This window comes from Chiloscyllium plagiosum, chromosome 15 (assembly GCF_004010195.1).
Source record: "Chiloscyllium plagiosum isolate BGI_BamShark_2017 chromosome 15, ASM401019v2, whole genome shotgun sequence".
Lineage (NCBI taxonomy): Eukaryota > Metazoa > Chordata > Chondrichthyes > Orectolobiformes > Hemiscylliidae > Chiloscyllium > Chiloscyllium plagiosum.
Window position 1 is genome coordinate 27,756,211 of NC_057724.1, and position 17,400 is coordinate 27,773,610.

At 39.5% G+C, this 17,400-nt stretch overlaps 1 protein-coding gene across 1 annotated transcript in view; it reads right to left on the minus strand.

The window, feature by feature from the left end:
* Positions 1–15,377, minus strand: part of LOC122557159 (ADP-ribosylation factor-like protein 13B) — a 51,033-nt gene extending 35,656 nt beyond the window's left edge. The window contains exons 1-3 of the mRNA XM_043704528.1: positions 15,174–15,377; positions 11,122–11,248; positions 8,874–8,944 (exon numbers count right to left, since the gene is read on the minus strand). Coding sequence (XP_043560463.1) covers positions 8,874–8,944; positions 11,122–11,180 — 130 coding nt within the window. The 5' untranslated portion in view covers positions 11,181–11,248; positions 15,174–15,377. The remainder of the gene's footprint in view (positions 1–8,873; positions 8,945–11,121; positions 11,249–15,173) is intronic.
* Positions 15,378–17,400: the final 2,023 nt, after the last annotated feature.

Here is a 17,400-nt window from a genome sequence, read left to right on the forward strand (position 1 = left end):
CTAGGAACCCTCCAACCACAAGGGATGAACTCAGATTTCTCCAGTTTCCTCATTTCCCCTCCCCCCACCTTGTCTCAGTCAAATCCCTCAAACTCAGCACCGCCTTCCGAACCTGCAATCTTCTTCCTGACCTCTCCGCCCCCACCCCACTCCGGCCTATCACCCTCACCTTGACCTCCCTCCACCAATCGCAATTCCAACGCCCGTCCCCCAAGTCCCTCCTCCCTACCTTTTATCTTAGCCTGCTGGGCACACTTTCCTCATTCCTGAAGAAGGGCTTATGCCCGAAACGTTGATTCTCCTGTTCCTTGGATGCTGCCTGACCTGCTGCGCTTTTCCAGCAACACATTTTCAGCTCTGATAATCCTCAACTCCATTTTCCTATCTTATCTTTATACTGATTCTGTTCCTCATAACTTCTGTCTATTGCAGCCTTGAATATACATAGTGACCCAGCTTTGACAGCCCTCTGTGGTAAAGAATTCCACACATTCTAATGGAAAAAAATTCTTCCTCATATCCGTCTTAAATGGGTGACCCCTTATTCTGAGATTATGCCCACTGGTCATAAAAGTTCCCAATTGGGGAAACAACTTCTCCACATCTACCCTGTCAAGCCCCCTAAGAAACTTATATGTTTCAATAAAGTCACCTCTCATTCTCCTAAACTCCAATGAATACTACTCAATCTCTCCTCGTAAGAAAATCCTACCATACACAGGATCAACCCAGTGAACCTTCTCCAGACTGTCATCAATGTGAGTATATCTTTCTTTAAATAAGGGGACCAAAACTGTTCACAGTATTCCAGTTGTGTTTTGACTCTTTTCCAGTCATTTAACCCGTCTTTATCCATTGATAGACTCTTTGTGTCATCCTCACTATCTTGCCTTCTCACTAATTTTTGGGTCATTTGCAAACAAAGTGATAGTACATTTACTTCCGTCATCAAAGCCATTCATATATATTGTAAATAATTGTGGCCCCAGCACTGACCCTTGTAACATTCCAATATTTAGAGGTTGCTATCCTGAAAATACCTCCCTTATCCTAACTCTTTGTCTTCTCCGAGCCAATCCTCTATCCATGATATTATATTACCCAAAACCATGAATTATATCGTACTAAGTAGCCGTAGTTGTGTTATTGTATTGAATGCTTTTTAAAAATACAAATATATTACATCAACAAGTTTCCCTTCATCTATCTTGTTTGTTACCTCCTCAAAGACAATCATACATTATTCAGATATGATTTCCATTTAATGAAACCATGCTGACTCTGCTTGGTTATATTATCCATGATAATAGACTCGAACATTTCTCAATGACCAACAAACTGGTGGCCTATAGTTACATGTCTTTTTTGTCTCCCTTCCATTTTGAATAAGGGTATTACATTGGCAGTTTCCCAATCCTCTGGGACTCTCCAGAGTCTAAGTATTCTTGTATGAATACCACTACCATATCCACGATCTCAGTAACACATTCTTTTAAAATCTTAGGATGTAACCCATCAGGTCTTGGGGGCTTATTGGCCTTTAGCCCCATTTGTTTCTCTAGTGCTGGTTATTAGGTTTGTTTCACCCCAGCTCCCCCAACTTTAGACCTTGACTATTTAGCATTTTGATCATGCTATTAGTATCCTTTACCATGAATGCTGATGCAAAATATTTGTTCAACTCTTCTACTTTCTGACCCTCCATTTTTATTTTGTCAGTCTCATTCTCCAGGAGATCAATGTTCACTGATGCCTCTTCCTTCTTTTTCATATATTTAAAAATGCTCTTACTGTCTATTTTTAATGTTACTTGCTAATTTGCCCTCAACCTATTTTCTTCCTCTCTATAATATTTTGGTCTTTTTTGTTGGTTTTTAGAACTGTGCCAATTCTCTGATTTAACATTACTCTTTGCAACATTGTATGTTTTTTTCTTCCAATTTGATACTGTCCGTAACTTCCTTGGTTAACTATAGTCAGTTTATCCCTTTCCAAGAATCTTTCTTCCTCACTAGGATATATTTTATCTGCAAGTCATGAACTTTTTTTTTAAAAAAGCTTGCCTTTATTCATCAACCATCTTTCCTATTAAACCCAATTCCTAGTGCACTCCAGCCAATCCTACTCTCATTCACTATAATTCCCTTATTTAAGTTGAGTACAGTTTCTTCCGACCTAAGTTCCTCACTCTCAAACTGAATTTTAAATACTATCAATTTATGGTCACTGTTCTCTATAAAATGTTTTAATCTGAGATCAATTATAAAACCTGTCTCATTACACATTATCAGATCCAAATAGCCTGATCCCTTGATGGATCCACAACATATTGTTTTAGGAAACTATCCTGAATTCACTATTCCTTTTCCTATGGATATCTCTGTCAGTCTAATTTTCCAAATGAACATGAAGATTAAAATCACCCATATTTAATGTATTTTAATGCTTTTTAACATACTTTTATTGTGTCTTGATTTATTCTCTGCTCTACTGTAAGACGTCTATTATATATGGGGCCTTTGGACTACTCTGACCAATGTATCTATCCCTTGTTTCATTTTATCTCCAACCACATGGATTCTAGGTAATTCACTGCAAGTTAATTTCTTGCTCATGTACAAATCCATCTTGTATTATCAAAACAATCTCATACTCCTGAATATTTTGGACTGTGTTGTCAATGGAGCCTTGGCAAGTTGCTGCAGTGAATCTTGTGGACCTCAGACATTGCTGGGGTATTAAGCAAGTGGATTGCTCACATCTGGATGATAGTGATCTTCCTCAGTATTGATGGGGCTGAAATCAACCAGGTAAATGGAGAGTGTTCCATCATCCTCCCATTTTGTGTTTTGTGGACAGATGCTGGGAGTCAGGAGTCAGGAGACGTGTTACTCACCGCAAAATAATTAGCTTCTAACCTGCTTTTGTAGGCTTAGCATTCATATCATTGGCCGAGTCAGTCACTCTTACTTCAGTTCTGGACCAAAGTTGAAATATAAGTCTGGAGTGGAGTGGTCCTGGCCAAACCCAAAATGAATATCAGTGACCCAGTTCTTGCTGAATAAATGCCACTTGATAGCATTTTCGATAGCATATTTTGCTGCTAATTGTGAATGTGATTATGAGTAGTTTGATGGGGTGGTAGCTGGTCCAATTGATTTGCACTGCCTTTGGTGTACAGTACATAGCTGAACAATTTTCATTTTGTGGGCAAGATATCATGGTTGCAACTGCACTGCTTGAGGCATGGCTAATTTGTGAGCTCAAATCTTCAGTGCTCCTATGCATTAACAATTGTGTGCTTTACAGAACTTAAACATTGCTAAAAAGAGACAGAAAATGAAATCAAGAGTGTGATACAATAAGCAAAATTTATAAAGTGTATACCAACTCATACTATATGAGATGAGTTTGCTCATTGGTTGGCTCAGAAATCCAATAGAAATTATTAACTGTGCATCTTAAATAGCTGAAAAAATGCAAACCAGGCATTGGGCAGGGCATTGCATGGGGAATGGAGCAGGTATTGCAATAGCTACAACCCTTTTCTTAATTAAAAATGTGCAATATAAAGATCAAGGCAAAGTCCTGTGTGTTAAAATATTCAATTTCTTCCGCACATGAATGAGTCACAGCAGAGCTCAACAACTAATTGCAAAGTGGTTTCTGGTATAATTCCTCGAACAGTCAGAATTAGATTAGATTAGATTAGATTAGATTACAGTGTGGAAACAGGCCCTTCGGCCCTACAAGTCCACACCGACCCGCCGAAGCGAAACCCACCCATACCCCTACATTTACCCCTTACCTAACACTACGGGCAATTTAGTATGGCCAATTCACCTGACCCTGCACATCTTTGGACTGTGGGAGGAAACCGGAGCACCCGGAGGAAACCCACGCAGACACGGGGAGAACGTGCAAACTCCACACAGTCATAGTTAATAAATCTTGTCTAAGAACAGAGCCATATTTAAAGGTGAGCATGGTCTTCAGAAATTTGCAAGTCTGAGCTGGTTGAACTGAGTTTGGACTCCTTTATCATCACAAGCCAGCATCCAACCAGGATTCTGAAGCCCTGAGAACACGTCTAATACATCTGGGACATGCATATTGTGAAACACTCAAAGACTTGGCAAATTTTCATATGCAAGGCAAATGTTTGATCGTACTGTGCAGGCTCAAGAGAAATCCCAATACACATATTTGTAAATCTGACAAAGGGATTGGTGTAGTCATACTCAACAAACATGACTAACAAAATTGGACACAATGACCTTTCCATGTTTACATCTCTAGAACCCACCACTACAAATGACTGCACAGCTATATTCAAGGACAAGTTACAGCTGGACTTACAAAAGAGTGATAGCCTGCTTAATGTTATATATGATAGAATTTGCCCTCACACCTTACTGTGCCCATATTTGTATGAGCTTCCTGAAACATACGACTATTTTATCTATGACTGGCTCTGCAAAGTAGGAATTAACGAAATGGTTAAATGAACAGCCACAACCAGTTTTAACTGTATTTTCCACATGCACTTTGAAGGATTTCTTCACTTTTATGAAGACGATACAAGACTTCCAGGTGTAATATGATGCCTATGTGCTCCTGTAGCATTGCTACATTATTCTGTAATGTACTGGTTAAGGAAGCCATTGACATTTGCTCTACGCCACTATATCATGGCAATCTAGATAAGGCACTGGAGTCTGAAAATGTATTCATTGTACTCATGAACTTAGTATCTCATGTAGTTGAGTTCAGTTTCAATAACATCATGTATGCCCAAATAGATGATGTTGCCATGGTATCCCTTCTAGGCACAGCACTTGCTAGCTTCGTTGTTGGTTACCTTGAGAAATGTATCACTGATGGAAGGAACACTAACCTCCTATCTCTTGCACAACTTCAAAACATAAATGACAAGTTTGCAATATTTGTATCTGCAAATGCAAAGAATTTCTTTACACAGCTTAATAAACTCTATCCTGTACTCAAAATCACTATTGAAATGAGCAATAAAATTAGTTTTTGATGTATTTGTTGGAAAATTTGCCAATGTGTTCTCTATTACTATCTATCGCAAGCTGCTCACTATACTTTGGGATTTTCCATATACTACAAGATCAACCATATCAACAGACTAGTAAGTAGAGCTATTTATTGATGTCTAGGTTTAATAATGAGGTAGGGCATATCAATCAGTCCTGCTTAATAATGGCTACACTGATCAGATCATCACACACTGCATAATGTGCAAATTCACAAAAGGGACTATACCATTTAGGTCCTGAATGGTTCCCAGTCTATCTCAGATTATTCTGAAAGGGGAAGATGTCTCAAAAATTTGAAAGGTGAAGCTCCCTGAGTCAAGGTATTACTTTGCGTAATTACCTGAGTGGTTTTCTCCAAAGGGATTCACCCTTCAAGCCAAAAAGTCATTTTGCTTGCAATACAAATGAGCATTGCGATATAAAGTTCAATGCCGATGTAAACTGATGTCAAGGATGTAAGCCAAATATCCCAACTACTGGTGGATCATACCAGATAATGCTTTTGGTGTGTAACATGGCACTAGTACGCAACCAATCCCTCCTTGTAAACAACGCAATTCCACACAAACATTAGATGCGAGTCTAATACTGAATAACATTTCACTAATAGTTCTAATTGTGCTAAGAATTATACCGGAAACCTTTTTAAGATTAACAGTTGGGTTCACAACATGATTTATTTGCATATACTAGAAACTACATATAGTAACACAAAGTATCCTGTCCTTTGTAGGCAAAAGCCATTCATCTATGCATTGCAACTTTATTACTGATGAAAGGGTCATGGAGACTTCCAATCCCTGCTACATGCCTATGGTAAGGTCCAAGCCAATGTCAACCTACCTGTCTGATCATTCAGATTATTTAGGTTGACAGTTAACAATTCCCGATGAAGGGCTTATGTCCAAAATGTCAACTCTTCTGCTCCTTGGATGCTGTCTGACCTGCTGTGCTTTTCCAGCGCCATACATTTTGACTATGATCTCCAGCATCTACATCCCTCACTTTCTCTCAGTTAACAGTTCTTGCTGCATCTCCATGCAATGACAGTCTAATTATTCAGCACCCTTTTCTCATTCTGCTTAAATTGCTGTTTTCTTTCAAAACTTGTTTTCTTACACTATTCCATATGGTATAGGAGCAGAATTGGACAATTCTGCCCATCAAGTCTGTTCCACCATTCAATCATGGCTGATAGGTTTCTCAACCCCAATCTCCTACCTTCTCTCTGTAACCCTTAATCTCCTTATTAATCAAGAACCTATCTATCTCTATCTTAAAGACACTCAACGACTTGGCTTTCACAGCTCTCTATGGCAATGAGTTTCACAAATGCACCACCTTCTGGCTGAAGAAAGTTTTCATCTCAGTTTTAAAAGGTTGTCCTTCACTCTGAAGCTATGTCTTTGGGTCTTAGTCTCTCCTACTAGTGGAAACATCTTCTTCACATCTAGTCTATTCAAGTCTCTCTATTCTGTACGTTTCAATGAAATCCCCCCACATCCTTCTAAACTCCATCAGATGCAGACTCAGAGTCTTCAGCTGCTCTTCATATTCTTTGTTTATCAAGATGGTGACAGAGTAGGGGGGGGATGAGCCGAAGGTCTGCCTGCTCCTTTCAGCTTTCTTTCTCTTTTTTTCCTTCTTTTTACTTTTGCTCTTTCACTAATTCTTTCGTTGTTTTCTTTCGAGCCTGGAAAGTGGCAAATGAAAGAGGAGGATTCTGGAGGCAGCAGCAAAGCCAGGACTAGCCGGACATGTCTCTACCCTAGCACGTGGTTTACCAGTGAGCGAGGAACAGGTCCCAGGCTGTCTCCCCTGGCCTCGACCCGCAGGCTAGGCCAAGGCTTCAGGTCGATAGCTAAGTCTGGGCACCTGAAGGAGGAGAAAGATGGTTGCAGCCTGGTGTGGCGTTCTTACTATGTGACTGTCTCCAGGCATGGTGATCTTGTCCTGGTGTGGAGATCTCATCCCCATGTGGAGGTCTTCTTTGTCTTCAGAATCCAGGTATTCCAGCGGCCCAGGAGGCAGTCTCATTCAGGACTGGTGGTCTCGCCCTGGTATGGTCGTCTTCTAAGCTCTTCTTCTGGCCCTGTGTCCAGCAGCGTGGTGTGGTGGTCTTGGCCCAGTTGTGTCTTCAGGGTATTCCATCGATCCTAAATTGGCTTTCCCCAAGCCCTGGAGCTGATAACTTAACTGTGATGAATGTTGTCTTAGTTTTACTTTTTTAATTATTATGCATGACTTCTGTCATTGATGAAGGCACTGTGGTGGGGTGATTGCACTATTTTTCACTGTATTTTTCATGTAAAGGACATGTGATGATAAATTTCTATTCTATTCTATTACAAGCCCTTCAATCCCAAGATCATTATTATGACCCTCCTCTGGACCCCCTCCAATGTCAGCACATCCTTCCTTAGCTATGGGGCCTAAAACTGCTCAAAATATTCCAAATGCGGTCTGACCAGAGCCTTACACAGCCTCAGCAGTACATCCCTGCCCTTGTTTTCTGTATGCCATCATTCCACTTGCCTTCCTAACTGCCAAATGTGAACCTGCATGTTAACCTTAGGAGTACTAGTTCAAAATTCTCTAAAGTCCTTTTGTCCTTCAGATTTCCAAAACGTTTCCCCTTTCAGAAAATAGTTCACACCTCTATTCATTCCCAATCTCCCACGTTGTATTCCACCTGTCACTTCTTTGCCCACTCCCCTAGCCTGCCCAAGTCCTTCTGCAGCTCTCCACCTTGTCAACAGTACCTGTCCCTCTACCTACCTTTGTGTCACCTACAAACCTAGCAACAACACCCTCAGTTCTTTCATCCAGATCTTTAATGTATAATGTGAATATTGTGGTCACAAACAGACCCTCTTGGACCCTCTAGTCTTCGGCTGCCATCCCGATAAAGACCCCTTTATCCCTACACTCTGCCTTCTGCCAGTCAGCCAATCCTCTCTCCATGCCAGTACCTTGCCCCTAATACCACAGACTTGTCTTAATTAGCTGCCTCCTGAGCAGTAGCCCATCAAAGCCATCTGGAAAACCAAATTCCAATCCTGATGAGTGCAAGATGAATAGCTTTGACTTTATGTCTCTTTTTAGCATTGATAATTATGTATTAATTTCAATTTTATTTATATTCATATCTATCTATGTGTAGGAGCAGGCTGCCACTGTGGCTGTTGAGTTGGAAGTGCAGCTGTAATTAACGTGCTTGTAAGTAGAAGCTTAAGCATGGTAAAAGCCTAGGGTCCTGTTCTATGATTCAAAACTCAGCTACTTAAATTCTAACATTTAGCACCACAATTAGGATATTCTCATTCCTTTTGCTGTAGCCTGTGCAAATTCTAAAGTTTCTTTATTCCATTGGGAGTGAATGAACTTGTCTGAAGACTGGCTTTGTGATAGTGGGATTCTCATGAAGCGGTCAAAATGGACCTTCTTAGCAATTCTGACTGAGGTTTGGTTGAAAACACTTCAGACTTTACCTTGATTGTTGCCATTATTAAGGGTGACAATATTATTATTGAAATTCTTTATTTGCCTGTACCTGTGTTTTTGTTTTTTGCCGCTGTTTACCTTTTATTTACTATCTATGCTACTTAACTATGTGATCTGCCTGTATTGCTCGCAAGACAAAGCTTTTCACTGTACCTCGGTACTCGTGACAATCAATTAAATTCAATTCAATATATGAATTGTCCATGCCCATTTACTATGCTTTATTTATGTCTTCTTGTTCCCTGAAAAAAAATTAACAAGCAGTTTGCTCTTCACCAGGTCTGAGGGTAACAGTTTTCTCTTTACCTTTTTGTATTCCTTTCACTATTGCAGTTTTCCCTGTATGGCTTAGACCAAGGATCAGCAGAGTAACATTTCTGAAAGAAAAGGTGAGAAGTGCATTGTTAATCAATAGATTATTCAAACTGGATCAAAAAAATCATCGTCAGATAATCAACGTAATGCCTATGATAACAATATTGTACATAAGTTCCATAAACATTGGTTGCTGTGTCTAATCAAAATCAAAATTAAGACTTTTCTACTCAAAAATATTCTTTCTCCAGCAAAGGCATATTCTTTTAGTTGTAGTTATACCCTACACTTATTATAGGTCACATGATTCTGTGGCCAGTTTCCAAACTTCTGCAAATTTGCTTGACTGCTGGAAGAACCAAAGTTGCTGTCTGCAGCATTTAGTGTTCATTCCTCTTTGCAAGGCCAAGTGCACTGAAGCAGATTGAGGACGTGCCTTCACATTTTTGATGCTATCCACTGTACCAGTGTGCAGTGTCTGTGCCACTCTGCTATGTAATCTAATATTAATGAACATAAGGTGCAAAAATGTTTCCTGCAATAGAATTGGACAAGCACGGTCTGAAATTGTATAATCCATCTTTTTGACATTGAATTTAGTTTGGCTAACACTTGATTTATGCACAAATCCTCATTCAGTGTTGTTTCTGGCTCCTGATTAGCATAATGTCACAACTCAGACAGCACAGGATATAAGTTTTCAGGATTCTAGAAAACCTCAACAATCAATTTTGATGAGGATTTAAAATAAACAACGTACTGAAAAGAATACTGTCCCTTTCCCCCACCCTATGCATCATCTTTGCTTCCCATCTTCCACTCGTCCCCAGTCAGTTCCCCCGACATGTTGTTGCGAAAAATAACTTCAAGTTACTCATTCTCTGCTACGGAGGTCATCACAAGATGACTACAATAAATGAATTGTGTTTAGTGTTAAAATTATGTGTATTTACAGTTAGGGCATTGATACTCAGGAATGGAAAATGTTTCTATTTATATTTCCCAATCGGAGTCAAAATCAAGCCACAGAAATAATATAGACCCAATAGAGAAAAATCATTCACAGGTCACATGTGGCACCCAGCATTTGACTATCTCAATGTAGGTAAAAACATTGACTGCAGATGCTGGAAACCAGATTCTGGATTAGTGGTGCTGGAAGAGCAGACAGGTCAGGGGATCGAGTTTCTGGAGGTTAGAAGCTAGGATGAGGTGGGGGAAGGGGAAATGAGGAAACTGTTGAAATCCACATTGATGCCCTGGGGTTGAAGTGTTCCGAGGCGGAAGACGAGGCGTTCTTCCTCCAGGCGTCTGGTGGTGAGGGAGCGGCGGTGAAGGAGGCCCAGGGGAGGGGAGTTGAAATGTTGGGCCACAGGGCGGGGTGGTTGATTGGTGCGGGTGTCCCAGAGATGTTCCCTAAAGCGCTCTGCTAGGAGGCGTCCAGTCTCCCCAATGTACAGGAGACCGCATCGGGAGCAACGGATACAATAAATGATATTAGTGGATGTGCAGGTAAAACTTTGATGGATGTGGAAGGCTCCATCTCAATGTAGCTTAGTCCCAATCTTTGGATGGTTCAAAACATTATATTAAAGACCCTAAAACCATAATAAATAGGAACAGGAGTAGGCCATTCAGCCTCTTAGGATTCTAAGGATGATCCTCATTAACCTTCTTTGAACTGCCTCTAATAAAACGATATCCTTCCTTAAATAACGGGAACAAAATAGCTCATAGTATTCCAAAAGTAGAATCACCAGCAGCACTTTGTACAATCTCTGGTGCAAACCATTCTTAAAAAGTGCAGCCACAGACACGGTGGCACAGGCTCGTGGTTCGCATTGCTGTCTCACAGCACCAAGGACCCGGGTTAGATTCCATCCTTGGGCGGCTGTCTGCGTGGATTTCCTCGCTTCGATTTCCTCCCACAGACCAAAGATGTGCAGGTTAGGTGGGTTCACCATGCTAAAATTTCCCATATTGTCCAGGGACATAGAAATGTAAGGTTATAGGGTAGTGGGATGGGTTTGAGTTGGATGCTCTTCAGAGATCAGTGTGGACTCGATGGGCTGAATGGCCTGCTTCCACACTGTAGGGATTTTATGAATTCTTTTATCAATGGGTGTCAAAGATCCTGCTACATAAAATATAAAAAATTGTCTCACTGTTTCCTTCTCCAAGTAGAAATACTTCTTGTAAGATATTTCCCTTTACATCAACAAGATAGAAAGACACGTACCTTATTGGCTCCTGAACTTTCCGAGCCCAGATGCAGCAGTTTGTAATGAGACTGAACATGATGTGGAGTCAACGGTTAATCAGAGAATGTAGACTCACAAACTGATGTATTGGTAGACTCACAGCCACTAGATTAGAGGATAAAAAGACATCAAGATAATAAGTAAAATTAAGATTTGAGCAATGTTTTTGGCATTCTTTCCCCAGCTGTTGTCAAAGCTTTATTTTCTTCCCACTTATTTTGTCTCTACTCTCCTTGCACACATATTAATCTTGATTGATATTAATATGCCTCTCTTCATGCATACCCTCAGCAAAATCACTTCTGGGTAGGTTAGTAGGAGATCTACAGACACAATCTAATTATGCTCCCTATGAAAGATGTTGGTCTCAATTCAGCATTACAACAGTGCATCTCTGACAGATAATTCGCCCTGTGGAGAAAGAGGGCAAAATTCTAGAGCAGAACAATCCTCAAACATTTCAACCATATTTCAAACATATGTCTCTCAAATTCTAGACAGTCAATGAATAACAAGACTGTTAAAAATAAATGCTTCTCAGGTATACAGAATAGAAAGATTAATTCCCTCCAATTGGGAAAGTTCTCAGGTAAGAGGCAAGACCAGGAGAAATAGGAACAAATAGGCCATTTGGCCATAGAGCCTGCTCCACCCTTCAATAGGATCACGTCTACTTTCCTGTTGTTTCCATTAAATCTTGACTCCCCTGATGATCAAGACTCTATCTGACTCAGCCTTAAAGATACACAAGAACTCTGCTCTCACAGTTCTCATAGCATAGTGTTCCATACTGTCAATGCTCTGAGAGAAGATATAACGTTTCTGCGACGCTTTATTCTCTCTTTATGCCCTCTGGTCCTAGACTCTCTCATGAGGGGAAACATCCTCTCAGCATTTACCCTGCCAAACCCCTCTCTGAATCCTATGTTTCAATGAGATCCATCATCTCTCAATATTCTAAACCTCAGTGAATAGAATCCCAACTTGTTAGGCATTTGTTCATAAGACAATCCCTCCATACCAGGGATCATCCTTGTGAACCTTCTCTGAATTGCCTCCCATGAAGTGATTTCCTTCCTTTAAATAATGGGAGCAAAACTGCTCATGGTGCTCTAGAAATGGTCTCACCAGCAGCTTGCACAGTTGCAGTAAGACTTCCCTAATCTTCTATTCCAATCCCTTGTAAAAGGGGCCAACAAACCATTAGCCTTTCTCATTAGCTGCCACACGTCTGTGCCAGCTCTCTGTGTTTCATGTACAAGTAACCCTAAGTCTCTTTGTGTTGCAGCTTCCTGCAGTTTTTCTCTATTTAAATAATACTCTATTCTTTCTTCTCCCTTCCATAATAACAACTACACTGGAGGCAGGCATGAGAATTCAAAACACCTTAAAAACCACTAAATAACTCTACTCCTCTGTCAATAAAGCATTTCAATTTCCAATCTCAGGAAAGCCCTTTCAAAGCATCACCACAGAACAGTCCTATCATGAAGGGTCTTGTGGCAGTGGTAGTGTCCCTACTTCTGAGCCAGAAGATTTGCTTTCAAATCCCACCTGTCCCTACATCATGTTCAAACAGGCCAAATTAAATAACAACAACTGCCCTGTGTGCTCTCTGAAGCCAATACAAATCTGTACTCCAACCACTATATTTCAGCTGTTAAAAGCTAAGAGTTAAAACTTAGGTCATAGAATCATTCAACATGAAAACAGACCCTTTAGTTCAACTCATCTGCACTGATTTGATATCCCAGTCTGACCTAGTCACATTTGTCAACATTTATACCTTATTCCTCTAAACCCCTCCTACTCATATGTACATCCAAGTGCCTTTTAAATGTTGCAATTGTAACAGCCTCCACCATTTCCTCTGGCAGCCCAATCCATATACGCACCACCCACAGATCCTTTTAAAATCTTTCCCTTCTCATCTTAAAGCTATACCCTCACCCCCTTAGGAAAAAGACCTTGGCTATTCACCCTATCCATGTCCCTCATGATTTTATAAACCTCTAAAATGTTGCCCTTCAGCCTCCAGGAGAAAAAGCCCCAGCCAATTCAGCCTCTCCTGAGGACTCAAACTCTCCTTTCCCAGCAACATCTTTTGTGCACCATCTCAAATATAACAACATCCTTCCTATAGAGGGGAAACAAAATTTTACATGGCATTCTAAAACTGGCCTCACCAATGTCCTGTACAGCCAGAACAGACCTCCCAACCCCTATACTCAGTGTTCTGACCAATGAAGGCAAGCATGCCAAATGCATTCTTCACCACCTGTCTATCTGTGATTCAATTTTCAAGGAATTATGCACCTGCATTGCAAAGTTTTTTTTTACAACAACACTACCTAGGGCCATTAACTGTAAAAGTCCTGTCCTGATTTGCCTTGCCAAAATGCAATACCTCACATTTATTTAAATTAAACTCCATCTGTCACTCCGCAGCCAATTTGCCCATCAGATCAACGTCCCACTGTAATCTGAGGTAATCTTTTTCACTGGCTATTATACCACCTTATTTGGTGTCATCTGCAAACTTACTAACCATGTCTCCTACATTCACATTCCAATTATTTATTTTAAAAAATGAGAAGAGGTGGACCCAGCATCGATGCTTGTAGTACACTGCTAGTAACAGGTTTCAAGTCTGAAAGTAACCCTTTACCACTGACCTCTATCTCCTACCTTCCAAGCTAATTTTGTATCCAATTGGCTAGCCCCCTGTGCTCCCTGTGATCTAGCCTTGCTCACCAGTCTACCATGCGGAACCTTGTTGAACACTTTGTTGAATCAGGTTTCGGGTCTGATGAATGCTATTAATTAACAAAATGTTACCCCTCATCAAGAAGACTTAGAGCGTTTCCAACCCTTTAAAGATAATAATGTTGTTGAATCTCTTTCTGTGACAGTTAAAAAAAATTACATTTATTTTGCTCAGCATTTGTGAAGATTGTTGCTTCAATCTCTCCTCTGACTTTTGCTATTGTTATACCACTGACTCATAAATTAAAAAGATGGAGCTGGTGCTGTCAGGCAGAAATGGATCTGTGTTTATTACAGTCTTGACATTTTGACCTCTATTTCTGCTATTTTGCTTCAGAGTTGAAAACAATAACATTTCTAACAACTAAAGCTGCTTCACATGCTTAATTCATTGCATGTTTTGTGAAGATGCTCTGCACCAAAGATTATCAGATTCACCAAAAACCAATAGGCATTGCATTTCAAAGTAATTAATGATCTGGACTCAAGAACAATGCACAGCGTATTGTGGCACAGCAGTAGTGTCCCTACTCCCGGTCAGAATGTCCACCTGCCTTAAAAGTGTGACATAATGGGTTGATTAAAATTAAGAAAAACATTAAATGAGAAACAGCTGTTTGAGCCTGCTTTGTCATTCAAAGAAATGACTGCATTTGCATATCAACTCCACTTTCCTGCCCATGTATTCTTGTCAAATGAAAATATCAAGAGCCGGATTCACATATCCTGAATTATTTTTAAGTGAAAATGATCATTGCTTAGCAAACGTGACAAGCTTTCCTGAAGAATATCATCACACTAACAACATTGAATGGTCAAATCGATTTTGGTCTGAAAGTGCTGGAGAAACTCACCAGGCTTGGCAGCTACTGTAGAGTGAAAAACAGAGTTAATGTTTCAAGTCCAGTGACCCTTTTTTCCCCATTGGAGTAATAATTATTGAAGTAAAATTAAGTCTATAAATTGAAACCATCTTTTTTGTGAGGGAGGTGGGAAAGTTGAATATGAAATATAAGTTACCCAACCTCCTAGCAGTGAAATCATTTGGACCATGCCACACACTGAATTATCTGGTACATTACTTTAATTATGCCTTCCCCCAGAGAATCATGTTCATTCAGCGACATTCACAATAAAAGTAATTACAATTCTGCCATACAACATAAAACAAATAGAAATTTGGATGTATACTTGAAGCGTTAAACCTGCAGCTTATTATTAAATTCGATGAAAGTGAGTCTAGTGTTACATCAAGTTAACTCACCTATTGCATACTGCTACTGTGTTGTCAAAACTCTGAAGACAGGCTCATTGGCAGGGCTCAATTTAAACAAGAGATGACCAACTTATACCTGAGTACATTCAAACAGATGAGATTCATTCATTATTTGGGATCCATGGAAATACTGCAGAAAAGCAACCTGCTGTCTGACAGTTCTGAAATGTGTCTCAGTCATTTCTTGCTGTGCTAGTTGTAATCCGGATTTAAATAATTCCCATCTTAATTCCACTGGGGGAGGGCAAGAAGGAAATTACGCACAAACAGACATGCACTCTAGAGCATCTTTTTTGAAATTTTATTTTCTTTACTGCTATTGAATTAAAGAAAGTGTTTCACATTTGTTGTAGACTGCATTAAAACCAATTGATAAAGTGGAAGAATCACTCACATGGCTGTTTCTTAACCATTTAGTGACATCTGCTGGCATTAGTTTACTGCAGAGGTTTTGCTGTGTGAATGGCAGACGAGTGCCTGGTCAATTGGTTAGATTACATCACTTGCAATAGGTTGTTATCCTTTTCAAGTCCAAACTAAATAGGGGTAGGACAGCTTGCTAGTACTGGAGCTGGAATCTGACTCATGTTCCAAATTTCTGAGCTCCTTATAGAAATTAATGGGAACATTAATTCAATGATCATACTTGCACATACTTTCATTTTAAGCCTCAGCCTTTTATGAGTGTTTTGTTAGGGAGTTTTCTTTTCTAAGTGCATAAGTTATTCCATAAAATAATAATGGTGAAAATTATTTTTTGGTTTCCATAGGAATTAAACATTCAATAAGAATGAATGATATCAATATCTGAATCTAAGCAATAATTTTAGTCAACCATGTATGTGCACTTCAATCACATTTGCTTTAAAGGTACTGAGGATTTCACCACATCAGTTTTCAGGATGTAATATTTAATGGTTGGCAAATCTTGCTGAAATCTAAAGTATTATTCAAATGTTTTTTTTATATCAATTTCCCCTGTAGTGCAAATTCATATGTTTTGAAAGGATTCCCTCATTCCATTATTCATTTAATGAATTTCACTTTGTGAGAAGGCTTCCTATATATATTATGAAAAGCTTTATTGTGACTAAGTTGTCAGTCAGACTGCTGACCAGAGAAAAGTTACAAAGGGTCTGTACATGAGTTAGCACTTGACTAATTTCCCCAAGATTCTTCCCGGAGGAATGGACCAAACTCACTCTTGAACAGATGGCACATTAAGTAGTGGTATGGGTTTATCTTTTCAGATAGGCTCTGGCAGATCTCACGGTGTGTGTGCAAGCAGTATTTATTCACACTCTACACATGACAGTGTGAACTTCTCTCTCCTAAGCTGCTCTAGTTACAACCTTGTAGCTCAATCTCTCTCACATGACTACTGAGGTCACTGATATGTCAAGCGTAGTTTAAAAACTTGGATGAGTATTTCTTAAACTCTATTCTACACAATGGACATGATTCCACCATCTAGCAAAGGAAGTTTGTGACTCTTTTGAAATCTTACCAATAAAACATTATCCTTGCTTTTCAATTCCAGTGAAATTCAATTGGCATTGTCCACCTTCCAACCTAAACTCACATCAGGGAATAGGCAAAAATAATAAAAAATAAACCAACATTAACCAATTTCTCCTAGTTCTCATGATACAATGTCCAGGCATTGAATACTAACCAAAGAGCTCAATTCAGAATGGGGGAAGTGAATGGCGAGCCTCCACATTTAAGACTTAATATCATGACACATGCTCAAGACTCAATCAATCCATTGTATCAATTTCTGCCAGTTTTTAAAGAAAGCTATTTGCCCCTGGTAAAATAATCTGGTAACTTTTGAATGCATCTTGAGTGAGAAATTAAAATGAACATCAAAAAATATGTATTTCTTTCTCATAATCCTCCATGAAAAATAATTAATAAACCGTATTGTGCGATGAAGGTTTTCCACTAGAGGGTGCCATAAGGCTGAGAAACAAGATTTGCCTCCTATTACAAAGGCACTTCCTCCTGGAGAGTTCTTAGGCAGACATTGCCCTGTAAACTGTTTGCTCTTAAAATTATTTACAACAGCCATATTAATTGATTGGATCGTCAAACTACAGGGCATGCAAGATTTGCTTGATCACAAATATTAGTAGGTGATTTTCATGAGGACAATTTATATTAATTTCATAAATAATCAGTAATACAATTATCATCAAATCATCCTCCTGAA